General features: G+C 41.6%; 1 protein-coding gene across 2 annotated transcripts in view; it reads left to right on the top strand.

Annotated features, from left to right (window-relative positions):
- The window catches only part of LOC139268411 (cAMP-dependent protein kinase catalytic subunit beta), a 185,281-nt gene that overhangs the window by 155,252 nt on the left and 12,578 nt on the right, over positions 1-17,451 (top strand). For both annotated transcript variants that reach the window (XM_070886509.1, XM_070886510.1), the window contains exons 3-5: positions 2,152-2,280; positions 6,186-6,284; positions 15,306-15,388. In XM_070886509.1, the coding sequence (XP_070742610.1) occupies positions 2,152-2,280; positions 6,186-6,284; positions 15,306-15,388 (311 nt within the window). The remainder of the gene's footprint in view (positions 1-2,151; positions 2,281-6,185; positions 6,285-15,305; positions 15,389-17,451) is intronic.

Here is a 17,451-nt window from a genome sequence, read left to right as displayed (position 1 = left end):
AAAAAATCCACGCACAGGCATCTTCCACCCCCTCAATTGGAGTTCAGGACCGGAACATTGGGTCCTTCATTGAAACATCTGTGAACTCATGTGAAGCAGGTGATTCTTGTTCGAGGGACCGCCTATGATGATGGCTGCTTGCAGTTCTGGTCACCACATTACAGGAAGGATGTGATTGCACTGGAGAAGGTACAGAGGAGATTTACGAAGATGTTGCCGGCAGTGGAGAATCTTAGCTACGAGGAAAGATTGGAGATGCTGGGTTTGTTTTCCTTGGAGCACAGGAGGCTGAGGGGAGACCTCATTGAAGTGTATAAAATAATGAGGGGTCTAGATATAGTGGATAGAAAGGGCCTATTTCCCTTTGCAGCAGGGTCAACAACCAGGGGACATAAATTTAAAGTAATTGGTAGAAGGTTTTGAGAAGAAATTTCTTCATGCAGATGGTTGTGGGGGTCTGGAACTCACTGCCTGAAAGGGTGGTAGAAGCAGAAACCCTCACCACATTTAAAAAGTACTTGGATGTGCACTTGAAGTGCTGTAACCTGCAGGGTTATGGACCTCGAGCTGGAAAGTGGGATTCGGCTGGATCGCCTCTTGTCGGCCGGCACAGACAAGATGGGCTGAAATGGCCACCTATGATTCTATGATTTATTGCCTTACCAGTTCATATTGTCTGAAGAACCAACAGACAAAATGTTTCATCATTAAGCATGAATTGATCTTCAATTTGTAGTGACATTTATGATCTATTTTGCTGATTAGCTCTTTGAAATTTTGTACAACTTTCTGCCTTGCTTCAGCTATTTTTTTCTTCTTTTTGTTTCGCTTACTTTTAGTTTGAATGCTCAGCAAGTGAAATCCATTTTGCAACGGTGGCTGTTTAGAGAGAGCAATAAGTATTGCTTTCATAAAATTAACAGCACGATCATAAAGTTTTTAATGTTTTGAATGTCATCTTTGAACTGTTGTGGATGCAGTGCAAGACTGTCTTGCAGTAGAGCAACCTGAATCCAGCTTTCATGTGTTACAGATCTCTATCCCAATTTGTGTAAGCTACCCTGGCCGCTTCAAAAAAATAAACTGAACTGGGGGACGGCTTGTGTAATATCAGTATTATATCCTTTCATTTCTGCATTTAAATCCAGCCCTAAGTGATGAAATAAAAATCTTCTCTCGTCGCTGCCTGTGCAAGTTCTATGTGCATTGAGTTTGGGGATTACTGCTGTCTAGTGGCCATTGGTCCACAGGCCAAAACTCTGTCGACTGCACGGAACTATTACCCAACAGCGATAAATTAAAACCTCATGCAGGCATGAAAGAATATTGATGTGAAATGTTGAAAAATTAATGCTGGTGCTGGAGATGGTGGGAACTTTATTTAGCATCTATACATGTTGTTATACTAGGATTCCTTAACGTTGATACACTCAGAAATCCGAAGATCAGGTAGCATGTAGCAAAGGCAAAGCTGTCATAATGCAAGATTTACATTTTTACACCGACTGGGAGAGGCAACACCGCTTTTGTTGGTTAAGGTGGTAGTGGGGGTGCTAAAATTGGTCTCCTGGGTTAGGGAGGAGAAATTGTTCTTCATTACTATCCAATGATTGCTGTTGGAAATATTTTGATTGTCATCTTGGACCTGTTTTGTATGCAGCACAGGACTGTTTTCACCATTGTCCTGCAGTACAGCAACCGGAGTCCAGGCCACATTTGCTCGTATAACATGTATAGATGTTAAATAAAGTTCTGTCTCTTATTTATGGACACCAGTCAAAGACTGGATCAGATTCATCTGTGATGCCTTGCGCAATCAAATAACATGCCAACACTACTGTAAGAGTCGACAGATGCTTGGGCAAGGTATAGCAAAGGTACCCACCTGCACCTTGGGAATTGTATCCAGCGAGGAATAAGTGACTTCATGGCGTGAAAATTGGGGAGAAGAAACAACATCTGGGGAAAGTTGTGCTTTGACTGTGGGGATGTCTCTCTTTTTTTTGCTGTGCACCCCCTCTTTTCCCCCCCCACCCCCACTGCTTCCCTACAGGGTCAACAAGGAAAATCTGCAGGTAGGACCTAGATTGATGTGTGTGGATGTGAAGCAGGAACAACACAAAGGAAGTAAAATTATTCTATATCTTTCAGAACACTGCAGGCCTAGATGATTTTGAAAGGCAAAAAACACTTGGAACAGGTTCTTTTGGAAGAGTTATGTTGGTGAAACATAAAGGCACAGAACAGTACTATGCCATGAAGATACTGGATAAACAGAAAGTAAGTATGCTGCCCCATGTTGGGTGACGGGAGAGAAACAGAAGTAGATTGAGGCTATTTTTTGTGAGGCTATTCATAAATTCTTAACGTCCCTTATCAAAACATTGTTTGATAAGTGTGGGGAGGGACTTGTAGATCTATTCGTGCCAATTTTGGTAACAGTATGATGGCTTAGGCTGTGTTTTCTCTTGTGCTGAGCAGGGCCTGTCCTTTTGGAATTATCTGAAACTATTGCTTGGAAGGATCTGCCCCAACACAAGGTGGTTTGATATTCACAAAGAGGAGAAATATTACCGATTAGTTAATGCAGAGGTGCCTTTTGTGAATTCTGGCGTTTGGCCTTTTGACGACTTAACTACAGAGAGATGGTGAAAAGGTCAGCTTGAGATACGTCAGAAATACAGCGAAGCTTCAAAGACCATTTCCTTTTAAAGTTTGAACATGCATGACTGTCTTGAGTACATGGTTTAACAATATTCATTACATATTTGTAAGCGAAGTACTTTTGAATTAACTTTGCAAATCGATAGTTTGAATTATTTGCAAATACAACTTATGGATTGTTTTAAGAAGCAGCTCTATTTATAAAAATAAAAATGCCTGGCTCTCCCAATGCTGTAGAATTTATCCCACAATATTAACAGGGTGGTCTCGACAGCACCAGAACTACCTCAAAACAACTATGCATATGTAGTTCTAAAAATCACAATCTACAACTTTACTACAGCAACAAACTTTATTTATATAGCGCCTTTAACGTAGCAAAATGTCCCAAGGCACTTCACAACAGTGTTATAGACAAAACAAATAAGTTTGACACTGAACCACATAAGAAGAAATTACAGCAGATAATCAAAAGCTTGGTCAAAGTTTTAAGGAGCGTCTTAAAGGAAGAGTGAGAGGTGCAGAGGCGTCGAGGTTTAGGGAGGGAGTTCGAGCTTGGGGCCAGGCAGCTGAAGGCAAGGCCACCAGTGGTTGAGCGATTATAATCAGGAATGCTCGAGGGCAGAATTTGAGGAGCGCAGACATCTTGTGGGGTTCTGAGGCTGAAAGAGATTAGAGAGGGGCGAGGCCATGGGGGAATTTGTAAACGGGGATGAAAATGTTGAAATTGGAGCATTGCTTAACTGACAAATATGGCCCCCACTCGCACACCCACCCACCCCCCCGCAGCCAAATGGCTGGAAAGCTGAAAACAAAGCAATGAACAGAAAACCAGTGATGCCCTGTGTGAGAGTACTGAGCTGGTCAGTTATGGGTCTTACCCCCTCTGAAGGCAGTCGTGCTTCCTTATTTTCGGGCTGTAAACAATGCTGCTCACCAATGTTCCCTTTTAAAGAAAAAAAAAATCCGAGCACGGCTCCTTTAATAGACTGCAAGGCCCATTCAAATGTTCGTGTATGCCCAGTTTCTCCCATGTAAAAGCCGGTGAGCAGCCAGTGTGGGACCTCCAGACCACTGTGCAGCTGCAACTTAACTGGAGCGTTGCTAAACAGGTTCGCTGTGTAAAACTACTATCACTATAATTCAGTGCATTTATCAGTGAAAGGTCGTTAAATTCTGATGTACTTTGAGAATCCTGTTTTGCAATTATTGAATGTTCTTGATTTTTGTGAGTTTGGCATGTTTAAAATATTCCGTGTTTTGCAGGCGAAAGACATTTGCAATGATAAATTTAGAAATCTGAGGTGTGTCTTTATATGGTTCTAGCTGTCTGAAGTAATTGCTAACTTGAACATGATCCAGCATGTAGAGATCCACCATATTCGGAAGAGATTGGTATTTTCAAAAAATTAAGATAATTGTCAAAACCATGACAGAATTACGAGCCTCACTTTCCCAGCAAGTACCTCTTTCAGACACTGATAACTATTTTGTTGCATATTTTGGTGTGATTTGGATTAGTAACTTTAATTAGACAATAGGTAAATGTCAAAACACACAGGGCAGCTTAGAGTTTAACATTTCAAGATCTGATTGAACAAATGCACTTCAAGAGTAAAAAAAAATCCAGGTCACAGGAGTATTTATGTAAGGAGTATCTCACTTTGCATATATTATAGGGAATTTGCTGCATTTCATTGCAAGCAGACACCGTGGCAGGAGGACCTTGGACTAAATCGCCAGTTACAGTTTCTATGTAGGAACAGTTACTTCGAGGTGGGCTTAGAGTTGAGTTATAGGGTGTAATGTCACTGTTTTCATTAAAATGTAATGGTGGGCATATGCAATTTTCCTATTGAGAAACACTTCGCAGTGCAGTTGTACACTTCTGTCCTTCCAAACTTGGATTGTGTCTGGAAAAGGTATTTTCAGTTATACATCACTAGAATGACATACTCCTGGATGTCATTCTTTTGGCAGGAGCAATTTGAGGTGGTGATTTAAGAGAAACACACACCGATTGTATTGGCACATTAAAATGCATTGGCTCAAGTACAACGCTTTTTTCCTAAAGCATATCAGCACCAATGTGCTAAATAAGCCTAGCAACAACAGTAAAATTGGGAGGTGGGACGGGGTGCGGAGGAAGAGAGGGAGGCCATGGGCTAAATGATTCACTTCACACGATGGAATTCCAAGTATTTCCACATTAATCAAGGAGAATACAGCCTCCTTTTAAATAGGTTTGTTTTTAAATGCTAGAGACTAAATTGGAACAATATGTTTGTACAACGTTATCCGTGACATGATCCAACATTAAGCCAGCACTAGGTAGCATTCTAAGCACACAGGCAGGAAAATAAGAGAAAAGTAGAACCCCTTTATGGTCTGGTGTAGAGCAAGCTGACTGTTCTGTTTACCGTGGCAGCTTGTGGCTAGACTACAAGTGGAATTCTTTTATTTATGTTACTTGTGTAACTTTTCAGAGGGGCTGTACATTACAAAACATATATGGTATGTATGTAGTTTTGCCTTTCCTCTAATCTGAAGGTGTTGACACATGCTGCAATGGAGTTCTAATGAACATTGTTAATCCTTTGGGACTTCTCCCAAATTGCCATTTTTCATATGCAGAGGTTATCATAGCCACGGTCAGTCCCATCCATACATGTACTTCCCAGCAAGAGTTGTTGGAATGGGACCCTGCTTTATAACCCCCACTCCCAAAATTTGTGGGCACTGACACTATAGCATTTTCAGTCACTTTGGTGCAGATCAGCCAACGTGGAGCTTTAAAATAAAAAGTAGTAATAATCGTAAATGCTGTGTACACCAGTGCATCTGCTAAATGCATCTGGTATCTTCAGAGTTAATGTTTGTATATTTAACTTTCTTATTCATTTCTTGTTTTTTATTGAGAAACCTAGGTGAAATGTGAAAGGCCAGGGCCCATAGTGCAGGACCCCATGCAGGACCAATGTTGAAAAGAGTAGTAGCGAGAACGAGATAAATCAACACGCAGTGGTTAGGTGATGCCAGGATTGCGTTTTAAAATGCCTGTAGATTATAGAAGGAAGGGAAGATGGAGAGGTAAGGAGTTGCACAATTTTGAGGTAATGTGAAAGAGTAAGCTGGAGTAGGAGATAGTGTGATGAGTCTTGTTTTCAACATTATGCCTTTTCCTGTGCAGTAGAGGAAAGTAGAAGGAAAGAATGTGTGGTTTTAAACGTTACCACATTTTCATTATCCATTTTTACTAATTTGACCCAAATTGGAACTCATTAGACAAGACTCGTTTCTCTTCTCCCACCCCCAAAGAAGGGGGACAAATCAACATTTAAAGCAGAATTTTTTTATTGTTAGTGACTGTTGAGTGAAAATTTGCAGGTTATCCTTAATTTGATTTACATGTTTACATTATAACCATGTAGCTCCAATGAAGTAAAAGGCTGTTTGCACAAATTAACATGGTGATCCCTTCAACGGAAATGTTTTTATTAAGTAATGTCATTTTTCTTTAGGTTGTCAAACTGAAGCAAATAGAACACACACTCAATGAGAAGAGAATATTGCAGGCTGTTAATTTCCCATTTCTGGTGAAATTGGAGTATTCCTTCAAGGTAAATATTCATAACATCAGACTTTGGAAGGGCAGTGTTGCACATCTGCCCTCATTCTATTTCCATATATGTTTAAATGCTTTTTGAATCCTTTGTGCTTATTGGCCACTTTTTCAGCTGGGAGAATTGTAAACTCTAATTTGTTGAAAAGGACTGAATAAGATTGTTCTTTGGAATTATGCTGCAAATACTCAATGTTATCCCTCCAGCTGCCAGATGGTAAATTGAAGAAACTATATGTGGCTGGCTGCTGCCGTAGAGCAATAAACTTGTAATCAGTTGTGCAAAAGCTGATTTTAAGTGCTGTATTGGGGGTGGGGGTGGGGGGGAAAAAAGAGAGGAGACTTTCATATGTTTTTCATTATTGGAACTTGATACATTCCTGATGATGGGTTTGAAAATCTATAGTTTTACATTGATGTAAATGTGTAGACTTAAGTACAGAGGGCTGGAAATTCGGTCTTCTGCTGCCCCTCTTAGCTCCATGGAGGGGCAGCAATGGCGGGGGAATGCAATTGCGCCCAGGCAGCCAGCTTCCAGTGCCCCACCAAGACATTCGGTGCCGGTATCGATGGGGGGCGGAGCAGGACTATCCGGGACAGGCCAGCCGATGTACAACACCTCTGGTTGTGACACCGGCTCTATTTGGCTGCCACCCGACCTGGAACGCCTATGAAAGCAGGCATTCTAAGTTGTAGCAACTGCAGTGAGACGAGAAAAGTCAATCTGAGGTAAGTGTGATTTTATTTTTTACCGATTTTATGTTGTGGTGGCATGTACTATGTATGGGGAATGTTTTTGGTGGGGTTTCTTCAGGGTCCCGTTCTCTTCCCCCACCCCACCCGGCCTTTGTTACGGCGCTCCGAGACCAGCTCTTTATCTCGGGATTTTCCCTTGCTCAACCGGCCTAGCGCCTTAAAAGGCGTGCAACACCTCTCTTAGCACCCCGCTCCAAACTCCAGGCTCAGATGATGAATTTTGCAGCGGCAGATGTAAACCACTTGCCGCCGCAAAATGTACCGCTCTGCCCAGGACACCGCCCCAACTGAGGCGCGACCAATTTTCCACCCCAGTGTGTTTGTGAGCTATTAACCGATGTATTGCCACTATTAATACTTCATTAGGATTTGATAGTCAAGACAATTGATTTTATTACATGTTGATTCCGCATCATTGCTAAATCTGCGAATTACCTTTCAGCACTGGTTATGACCATGAATATTAACCAGTCCTTTCATTAACCTTTAATAGGTTGCCTACAGGTTATTGAATAAAGCTGCATTATTAATCCCCCTCTCATGCACAACTCACTTATTTTCTGTTTTGAAGTGTGCTCTGATAACAGCGTAAGGTATTTATGAAACTCAACAATTAAAAGTAGTGGACAAGAATTGATGTATGACCCATCCCATGAATGATCACTTTATTGCAAACTTGAAACATGCTAATTTGCACGGAAAAAAGGGTATTGTTCAGTTTATGGAAGACTTGATATGATATGCCCAGTTGGATTTTAATGGTACAGCAAGATATATTTTGCATCGTGGGTGGCAGCATTTATTATAATTTTCTTTATGATGGATATCCTCTACACAGTTCTCTGTACCAGCATTGGCAGATAGGTTTTTGCAGGAAAAGGGCTGCAATGGCAATGCTATGATGACATTGGATTCGTCGCCAATGTGACCCTTCTCTCCACCACTGTAAGAAGCGATCCACCTGCAGAAGGGCAATTTATTTTTTCCTCGTATCTGTAAAATGAGATTGCTGCACACATGCAGTGTGGTCCCTCACAGTTTTCACTTCAATTACTTTCAGCACTTAATTTGTTTCTTTAATAATACATATGTAGTTTTTGTATGGTTTTCACTGTAGTTCCAGAATTTCCAAATTCATCAGGTTTTCAGCATGCTTGACACTGCAAATTGGTCTCTGAAATAGTTTTAAAGATTGCATTAAAATAAATTGCGCCTTTGCAGCCACTGATGGCCGTTATAATTTTCTTATGCCCATCATTGAAAGCAATTTCTGTCCAGAACCAAAGGATGCAGATAGTTATTGAAAAAAATCAGACGGAGAGCCATCTATTCTGACGCAGACTGGCTCCACCGACCCCTATCAAGATGTGCGATTGGCATCAAATGATCCCATACTAAAAATGTCATTATTTGCCAGGCTTTGTGAAATGTCTGGTGACTTTGAAGGCTACAAGGTCTCCAAATATGCTCCGATTAGCATCCGCAATCCCCGCTCTACCCAGTGTGTCAGGCCAGCACCATTTGGGCTGGATGACGATCAATCTGGAGAGACCCAGATTGTTGACTGATACCAAGTCTTTCCTTGTTCATGTTGATTGGAATGGGTCGGTCTATACCCAAACACTGGTCAATTCCCAGTTTGTTATCTGCATTAGTGAGAGCCCACCAAAACCCTCCAGTGGCATAGTTCATTGCAAATGTTAAGGGTGGTGATGTCTCCCATTGCACTGTAAATGGGTGTCGGTGAAATCCATGGTGACTTCTGAGAAATTTCTGTCACTGTATTTTGGTCACTACAGTCTTGTTGCAACCTCCTCAGAGACAGCTAAAACCAATTGACCGATCTGTCAGTGTCTGACCTTAACAGTGTAGAGAAGACTTTGAATTCTTTGTTTACTGCAGTTTTTGGTCTTTTTCCCCCCTCCCCTCACCCCCAACCCGCACTTTCCTTCATTATAAAATCACAACTCACTTTTTTAAAGGTTATTCCTTCTCTCCACATGCCATTTCCCCCCCCCCCCCCCCTTAGAAACATGTACTTAAGGGTGTCAGTGCCCAGTAATGTTTGGAGGATGGCTTCCATTCAAAGAATGAAGGAAGACCCTACAAGGTAGATATTTCTTGAGTTGAATACTGAATTTGTGCACTGCCATGATCTATGAAGCTAGCATTTGAATTCTAACCTGCCTGACATCACACTGGAGATTCTCCAAGATTACTGATTGCTAGATAGAGTTAAAGTGGCGAGCAGATGTGAGAGAAAACTTTTGGACCATACTTTAGCATTTCATGTTGGCTGGTTGCTGAGCAGTGCTGGTGGAGACTAAGGAAATGTCCACAGTTCCTTCAAACCAGGTCTGATTTGTGTGGCTAGAAAGCAACATTTGCATTTTAGGCATTGAACCTCAGGAAGGATATATTGGCCTTGGAGGGGATACAGCACAGATTCACCAGAATGAATCGGGAATCCATTTTTCACACACAGGGTAGTGGAAATCTGGAACTGGTTCTCCAAAAGGCTGTGGATATTGGCTCAATTGAAATTATTAGGACAGTTTTTTTTTGTTTTGTAAGGTTATCGGGATGTGGAACAAGGGCGGGTAAATGGAGTTGAAGTACAGATCAATCGTGATCTAATTGAATGCGGAACTGGTTCGAGGGGCTGAATGGCCTGCTTCTGTTCCTATGTAACGGAGTTGGGAAGAAAGTTAAATCCTCGAAGTAGTTGCAGCTTTGTACAGTTTTTAAGCTGTTTTTTTTATTGAGGTAACACTATTTACTAAGGTAAAGGATATTAGGAATGCTAAGAGAGCATGAAAAATTCTTGGCGAGTAAAATTAAGGAAAACCCAAAGATGTTCCATAAATATATTAAGAGCAAGAGGATAACTAAAGAAAGGGGGAGGGTCTATTACAGACCATGAGGTTAATCTGTGTGGTGGTAGGAGATGTGGGTATGGTTCTTAATGAATACTTTGCGTCGGTTTTCGCAAAAGAGAGGGGCGATGCAGAAACTGCTACCGGGGGGGAGGAATCTGAAATAAACATAGTGAGAGAGGAGGTATTAAGCAGTTTAGCTGCTTTGAAAATGGATAAGTCCCCAGGCCCGGATGAAATGTATCCCAGGCTGTTAAGTGAAACGAAAGAGGAAATAGCAGGCTGTGACCATCATTTTCCAATCCTCTCTGGCTTCAGGTGTGGTGAGAGGACTGGAGGACTGCTAATGTAGTACCTTTGTTTAAGAAAGGGTTGGTATGGGTCTTTGTGAATACTTTGTGTCTGTTTTCACAAAGGAAAGGGACAATGCAGATACTGCTATCAAGGAGTGGTATGACATTCTGTATGAAATAACCAGAGTGAGAGGAGGTACTGAGGGGGTTAGCAGCTTTGAAAGTAGATAAGTCCCCAGGCCCAGATGAAATGTATCCCAGGCTGTTGGGCGAAGTAAAAGATGAAATAGCAGAGACCTTGACCTTCATTTTCCAATCCTCTTTGGATTTGGGCATGGTACTGGAGGACTGGTAATATAGTACCCTTGTTTAAGAAGGGAAAAAGGGATAGGCCGAGTAATTACAGGCCTGTCAGCCTAACCTCAGTGATGGAAAAATTATTGGAAAAAATACTGACAGACAGGATAAACCTATATTTGGAAAGGCAAGGATTAATTAGGGACAGTCAGCACAGATTTGTTAAGGGAAGATCATGTTTGACTATAACCTGATTGAATTTTTTGAGGAGGTAACCAAGAGGGTCGATGAGGGTAGTGCGTACGATGTAGTATATATGGACTTTCGCAAAGCTTTTGTTAAAGTCCCACATGGTAGACTGGTCACGAAGGTTAAAGCCCATGGGATCCAGGGTAAAGTGGCAAGTTGGATCCAAAATTGGCTTCGAGGTAGGAAGCAAAGGGTAATGGTTGATGGGTGTTTTTGTGACTGGAAGGATGTTTCCAGTGAGGTTCTGCAGGGCTCAGTACTGGGTCACTTGCTTTTTGTGGTATATATCAATGATCTAGATTTGAATATAGGGAGTATGATTAAGAAGTTTGCAGATTACACTAAAATTGGCTGTGGGGTTGATAATGAAGAGGAAGGTCATGGACTTCAGGAGGATATCAATCTACTGGTCAGGTGGGCAGAGCAGTGGCAAATGGAATTAAATTCGGAGAAGTGTGAGGTAATGCACTTTGGGAGGGCTAATAAGGAAAAGAGTATACATATTAAGCGGTAGGCCACTTAATAGTGTAGAGGAACAAAGGGACCTTGGAGTGCTTGTCCAGAGCCAGGGGGATAAGGTGGTTAAGAAGGCATACGGAATGGTTGCCTTTATTGGCCGAGGCATAGCATACAAGAGCAGGGAGGATATGCTTAAATTGTATAATACTTTGGTTAGGCCACAGCTGGAATATTGCGTGCAGTTCTGGTCGCCGTATTATAGGAAGGACGTGATTGCACTGAAGAGGGTGCAAAGAGATTTACTAGGATGCTGCTTGGAATGGAGAATCTTAGCTATGAGGACAGATTGGATAGGCTGGGTTTGTTCTCATTGGAACAGAGGAGGTTGAGTGGAGACCTCATTGAAGTTTACAAAATTTTGAGGGGCCTGGATATAGTGGAAGTAAGGGTCTATTTCCCTTGGTGGAGGGGTCAATTACAAGGGGGCATAGTTTTAAGATGGTTGATGAAAGGTTTAGAGGGGATTTGAGGGGAAGCTTCTTCACGCAGAGGGTTGTAGGGGTCTGGAGCTCTCTGCCTGGAAAGGTGGAAGAGGCAGAAACCCTCACCACATTTTGTGCTTGGATGGGCACTTGAAGTGCTGCAACCTGCAGGGTTAGGGACCTAGAGCTGGTAAGTAGGATTAGACTGGATAACCTCTTGTTGGCTGGCGCAGATACGATGATAAGTACTGCAGGGAATCTAATACGGCCAGGTGATCTCCTGGACTAGTTTTAATCGTCTGGATGGTTTGGAGAGGAATTTTCCCTGATTTTTTTTTTCTCAATTGGCCTGGGTTTTTATCTCTCTTGCCTCTCCCAGGAGATCACATGGCTTCTGTTGAGGTGGCGTGTAGAATGTTTTGGTGCAAGGGGTGTCGCAGTTGTGTGGGGCAGACTAGTTGGGCTGGGTGCTCTTTACCTTTCCGCCATTGTTCATTGGTTTATATGTAACCTTCAGGGCTGCTGACCGAGGGCCATGTGGCTCTTTGTCAGCCGGCGCGGGCACAATGGGCCGAAATGGCCCCCTTTTGTGCTGTAGATTTCTATGTTTCTATAACAAAAGAAACCACATTTTAACTCCAAAATGATCCCCCAAGCACTTTGCAAAATATTTCATAAATTACTAGTCATTATGCAGTAGAGCCCTCTGGAGGCAAAACGGTGGCACTGTATTAGCAAAGATCCATTTCCTGTCTAAAATTAATTTAAAAATTACATCAAGAAGCATGAATAAGAAAGTAATTCAAGCTGCTTCTTCCACAGACCATGTACAATTCATTTTACCCAACTGTTTAATCTCCTGAAGAAGGATTCTGCCAGACCCTTTATTTTCACATACCCAGTGCCGAGCTTGTTAGGGGTGGGGTGGGGGGGGGTTTCGGCGGGGGAAGGTATGCTTTCTTATCCCAGTTCTTGCATGTCATGGTGACCAAAAGTGAACATAGCAGTCAAAGTGTGGTCTAGACAGGGTATTAAACCATTTTGGCATGACGTGTACTGTGCTGATCTAACGATATAATTTAGTATTCTGTTTGCTTTGTTTATTTTGCTGGTTCAAGATGATTTGATGTGTTAAGTGTCAAATCCGCTATTGCCCTCGGATCCATTTGCATTTCACCTTTAACTGTTGCCACACCACTCATAATATACTTGTGATGTCCATTTGTTCTACGATGTTGTACCTTGCATGTATCTGCGTTGAATTTCATCTGCTACTGAATTGCCCATCTGCAAATTTTAAGTAACTCCATTTGTAGGTTTGTGGCTTCTTCCTCTGACTCAACTGTGCACCTAGTTTTGTATCATCTACGAATTTGAGCAGTTTACATCAGATTAATTCATGTAGATTCGGCACAATTAGATCAGCGATCAGGATTCTCTGGAACACTGAATCAAGTACTTTCCTCCACTCTGACATCATTCTCCTGACAAGTATTTGCTTGATGTTTCTCTTCAGCTGATTAATTCCTTTCCAACCTGCTCATTTTTACCTTAAATTCCATTGCTTTCAGTTTCAGCAGCAGTTTTTTTTTGAAGTCTAAACAAACGTGTCGAGTAGTTTTCCGCTGTTTTTTCTTGTAAGGCTACCTTTATTGCCCAACCCTCGTTACTCTGAGATGATGATAGTGGGCCTTTATTGTACTGCTGGAGTTCTTGTAGTGATGTTGCTCCTACAACAGTGTTAGGATATTAACTCTTGATGATGGAGTAGAGCTTGCAAATCATGATCCTGCTCCTCTTGTCCTCCTCAATGTTGAGTCCTTGGGGTGGGGAGGTGTTGTCGAAGCAGCCTGATGAGTTACTGTAGTGCACCCTGTCTCTATTGCAGCCACAGTGCACCAGTACAGGAGGGAATGGATAGAGTCCTGTGGCAGGGGTGGCATTCAAGCTAACTGCTTGTCCTACACCTCTGGACTCAGTATCTGCCACCATTGTCATGCACGCTTTTCCCCTTCTAAAGCCATGTTGGTTGATGATTAACTCGATGATTTTCATGCATCCATTTTGCTCCGGATCACTTTAAACACCCTTAAGATCATTCCAGCATATGATCAGCTTTGTTGATAACAGCTTCACATTAAACATTTTGGTTTGAAATCTTTTATTTTTGCACTATTGAAAACTGACATCTGTTCATCTGGCATAGACCAGTTGGGTCAAATGGCCTGTTTCTGTGCTGCAGGCTCTCTAATCCTGTAGATATTTGTATCCTCTTCTATTGCGCACAACCTCCTTCTATTGTGCACAACCTATGTGAATCCACATGAAATGCATCTGCCATCAGACCATCCGCTGGATCCCGATTCCTTTGAGTGATTCGAAATCTCTTCACAAGTAGTCACCTGGGGACCAACTTGGTGCCATCTACAAATTTCATAACTTGACTCTTATCCCCTGTGAGTAATAGGGAGAACCAAATAGGCTGAATTCTACTTGTGGATCAGTGTTGATCGTTTGTACAATGCACAAACATTTTCCCCATGACAGATGTTGGCCGCCTGATCTATAATTCACAGTCCCATGTTTTTTTTTGAACATCAGGATCATTTTTGCTTTTGGTTTATGGACCCTCTAAAACCATCAACCCAGTGGCTCACCTGTTTCCTTGCTGTGTTCCTTGATGAATCTATGGTTTATCCCATTTTATCCAAATGTTCTTTTTGGCATTTAATTCTAAGAACCTAGCATCGTTATGCCATCCTGTCCCCATTGCTTATTTTCTTGTATATTTTCAAAATATATTTTTTGACCTTCAGGTTATTTTTAACCATTGTTTTCAATTATTGTGATCGTAGTTCTGCAATACTTTTCCTTCTAAGATACTTATTTTCCACGCACACCTTAAAATGTTAATGTGTTATTTTCTAGTTTTTTTTCCCTGCTTAATCTAGACTTGTCATAGCTGTCAAGTTAATTTAACTAAAGGCTTGCACAAACATCATTATTTTTAGCTTTTAATTTCACTTTGAACTGCTTGATGACTGTTACTCAAGTGTTGACGCACTTCCAGGTTACTAATTATTTCTGATGGGCTACTTACTACCAATAAAGCTAATCTAGCACCAGTACTGTTCTGCTTCACTTTTTTAAGGAAGTGGACGGTGATCATGTCAAATTATTCATCCATTCACCTCACCTGAAATGGTTTATAATTTTATTTTGCCCAATTTTCCTTGCTTAACCTTAATAAGGGATCATAGCAACTTAAAGTATGGAAGAAGGATAATACCCCTTCCCACAATGTGTAATCCTTTTAAAACAAGCCATAATGGGGTAGGACTCGGAAAAGTTATAGAGCCCAACACTTAAAAGGGAGTTGAATTAGTACAATGCTGAAATAACTCTCCCTAAGCTAATGGGTGTAGTTGCTTATTTATTGCAAGCTGTGGTATAGTCAAACTCCTGTAGCCCATGTTCTATTTAAGATATTCAACAAAGAATGTTTACATAAAACATTTTTATAATACTTGCTCTTTAAGAGGTGGAAATAGTTGGCTCTTGATGTTCATATCAATTTTATAAAATACCTTTCTTTGCTGTGTTTTAGGACAACTCTAATTTATATATGGTGATGGAGTACGTGCCAGGTGGTGAAATGTTTTCACATCTTAGAAGAATCGGAAGGTTCAGGTAAGGATTAGATAGTGTGACCCAATGGATAACATTTGTTATTTTTCATCTTGAACTTAAAAATAGGCCAAAAATATGATTTTTAAGTCATTAGACTATAATATATATTCTCTCGTTCTCCACATACCATGAGTGTTCCTTAGGCCACCTAACCTCACTGGAAAACTTTTCTCCAGGCACCGTTCCCTGTAAATTGAGGGCTAAATTATCCCGTCATTGTGACTAAGTAAATCCCACCTGCTACACTCCTTTTCCAGTCTGTATAGACAGTAGCCGTGGATACAGTTTTTTGTGCGTTTATGCACTGTTGGGGCAGCTGGTAGGATTGGGCTCTTGAGAACAATATTAGGGCTCCAATAGTATTGGGGTTTGGAAAGAGGGCATTCCTTTAGAGTATCATTTTCTCTCCTTGCTGTTGGGCCTCTCTCCCCAAGCCAGGAGCAGTTAAGTACTCTTTTTTACACATGTTTTGATTTTGGTACACTGAGCCCATAAAGGAAATTCTTCATAAATTAAGTTTAAATCTGTTTGACAGATGTTGACTGACTTGATATGCCTTTTCCCGCATTTTCTTTCTCCCCTTTCGAGCATCGATTCTTTGCTGGGGTATGCTTCCCCATGGTGGTCGTCATCCTATAGTATTTGACCCATGTGCCCATTCATTTGTGATTCCTGACTCTGGCTCAGCTACTCAATGGATAAACTCACTGAGCCATTTGGAGGCATATTTTCTGCTTTAATTATTTTGAAGGGTGATCGACGCAACATAAACTGCTTTTAACAGGAATCAATTTTTCTGGGTGGAACAAAAGGCCCTATCTCTTGCTAAAGTTCCACTTGTGCTCATCCTCAGTTTTGTATTTTGATTGTAGTGGGATGGAAGGGGAGAAGAAGGACTTGCATTTGTATGGTGCATTATCACATCTCAGAAGGGTCCCAAACATTTCACATACAATACATTATTTTGACATGCAGTTACTATTATTTATTTTGTGCATAGCAAGATCCCACAAGCTAATGAAATGAATGACCATTTACTCTGTGTATGTAATAGTGGTTGAAGGAAACATAATGGTCAAGCTACCAGTAGATCTCTTTAATCATCGTCAACATAAACATAGTCAGGCAGACAGGCTCTATTTCATGGCACTTCTGACAATGCAGCACTCCCAAGTACTGTACTAAAGTGCCAGCCTGGGCTATGTGCCCAAGTCTTGGAGTGGGACTTGAACCCATGCACTTCTGATTCATGTACAGCCAACTGAACCAAGCTGACACTTTTTTTTAAAAGGAAGGCTAGTAACTTATTTTGCAATCTTCTACTGAAGTAAAGAATTCGTGCTGAAATAAGAACGTAAGAATTAGGAACAGGAGTAGGCCATCTAGCCCCTCGAGCCTGCTCCGCCACTCAACAAGATCATGGCTGATCTGGCCGTGAACTCAGCTCCACTTACCCGCCCGCTCCCTGTAACCCTTAATTCCCTTATTGGTTAAAAATCTATCTATCTGTGACTTGAATACATTCAATGAGCTAGCCTCAACTGCTTCCTTGGGCAGAGAATTCCACAGATTCACAACCCTCTGGGAGAAGAAATTCCTTCTCAACTCAGTTTTAAATTGGCTTCCCCGTATTTTGAGGCTGTGCCCCCTAGTTCTAGTCTCCCCGACCAGTGGAAACAACCTCTCCGCCTCTATCTTGTCTATCCCTTTCATTATTTTAAATGTTTCTATAAGATCACCCCTCATCCTTCTGAACTCCAACGAGTAAAGACCCAGTCTACTCAATCTATCATCATAAGGTAACCCCCTCATCTCCGGAATCAGCCTCGTGTATCGTCTCTGTATCCCCTCCAAAGCCAGTATATCCTTAAGTAAGGTGACCAAAACTGCACGCAGTACTCCAGGTGCGGCCTTGCCAATACCCTATACAGTTGCAGCAGGACCTCCCTGCTTTTGTACTCCATCCCTCTCGCAATGAAGGCCAACATTCCATTCGCCTTCCTGATTACCTGCTGCACCTGCAAACTAACTTTTTGGGATTCATGCACAAGGACCCCCAGGTC

This window comes from Pristiophorus japonicus, chromosome 8 (genome assembly GCF_044704955.1).
Source record: "Pristiophorus japonicus isolate sPriJap1 chromosome 8, sPriJap1.hap1, whole genome shotgun sequence".
NCBI lineage: Eukaryota > Metazoa > Chordata > Chondrichthyes > Pristiophoridae > Pristiophorus > Pristiophorus japonicus.
Note: the sequence above shows the minus strand (reverse complement) of the source record. Positions and strands in the feature narration are given on the sequence as shown.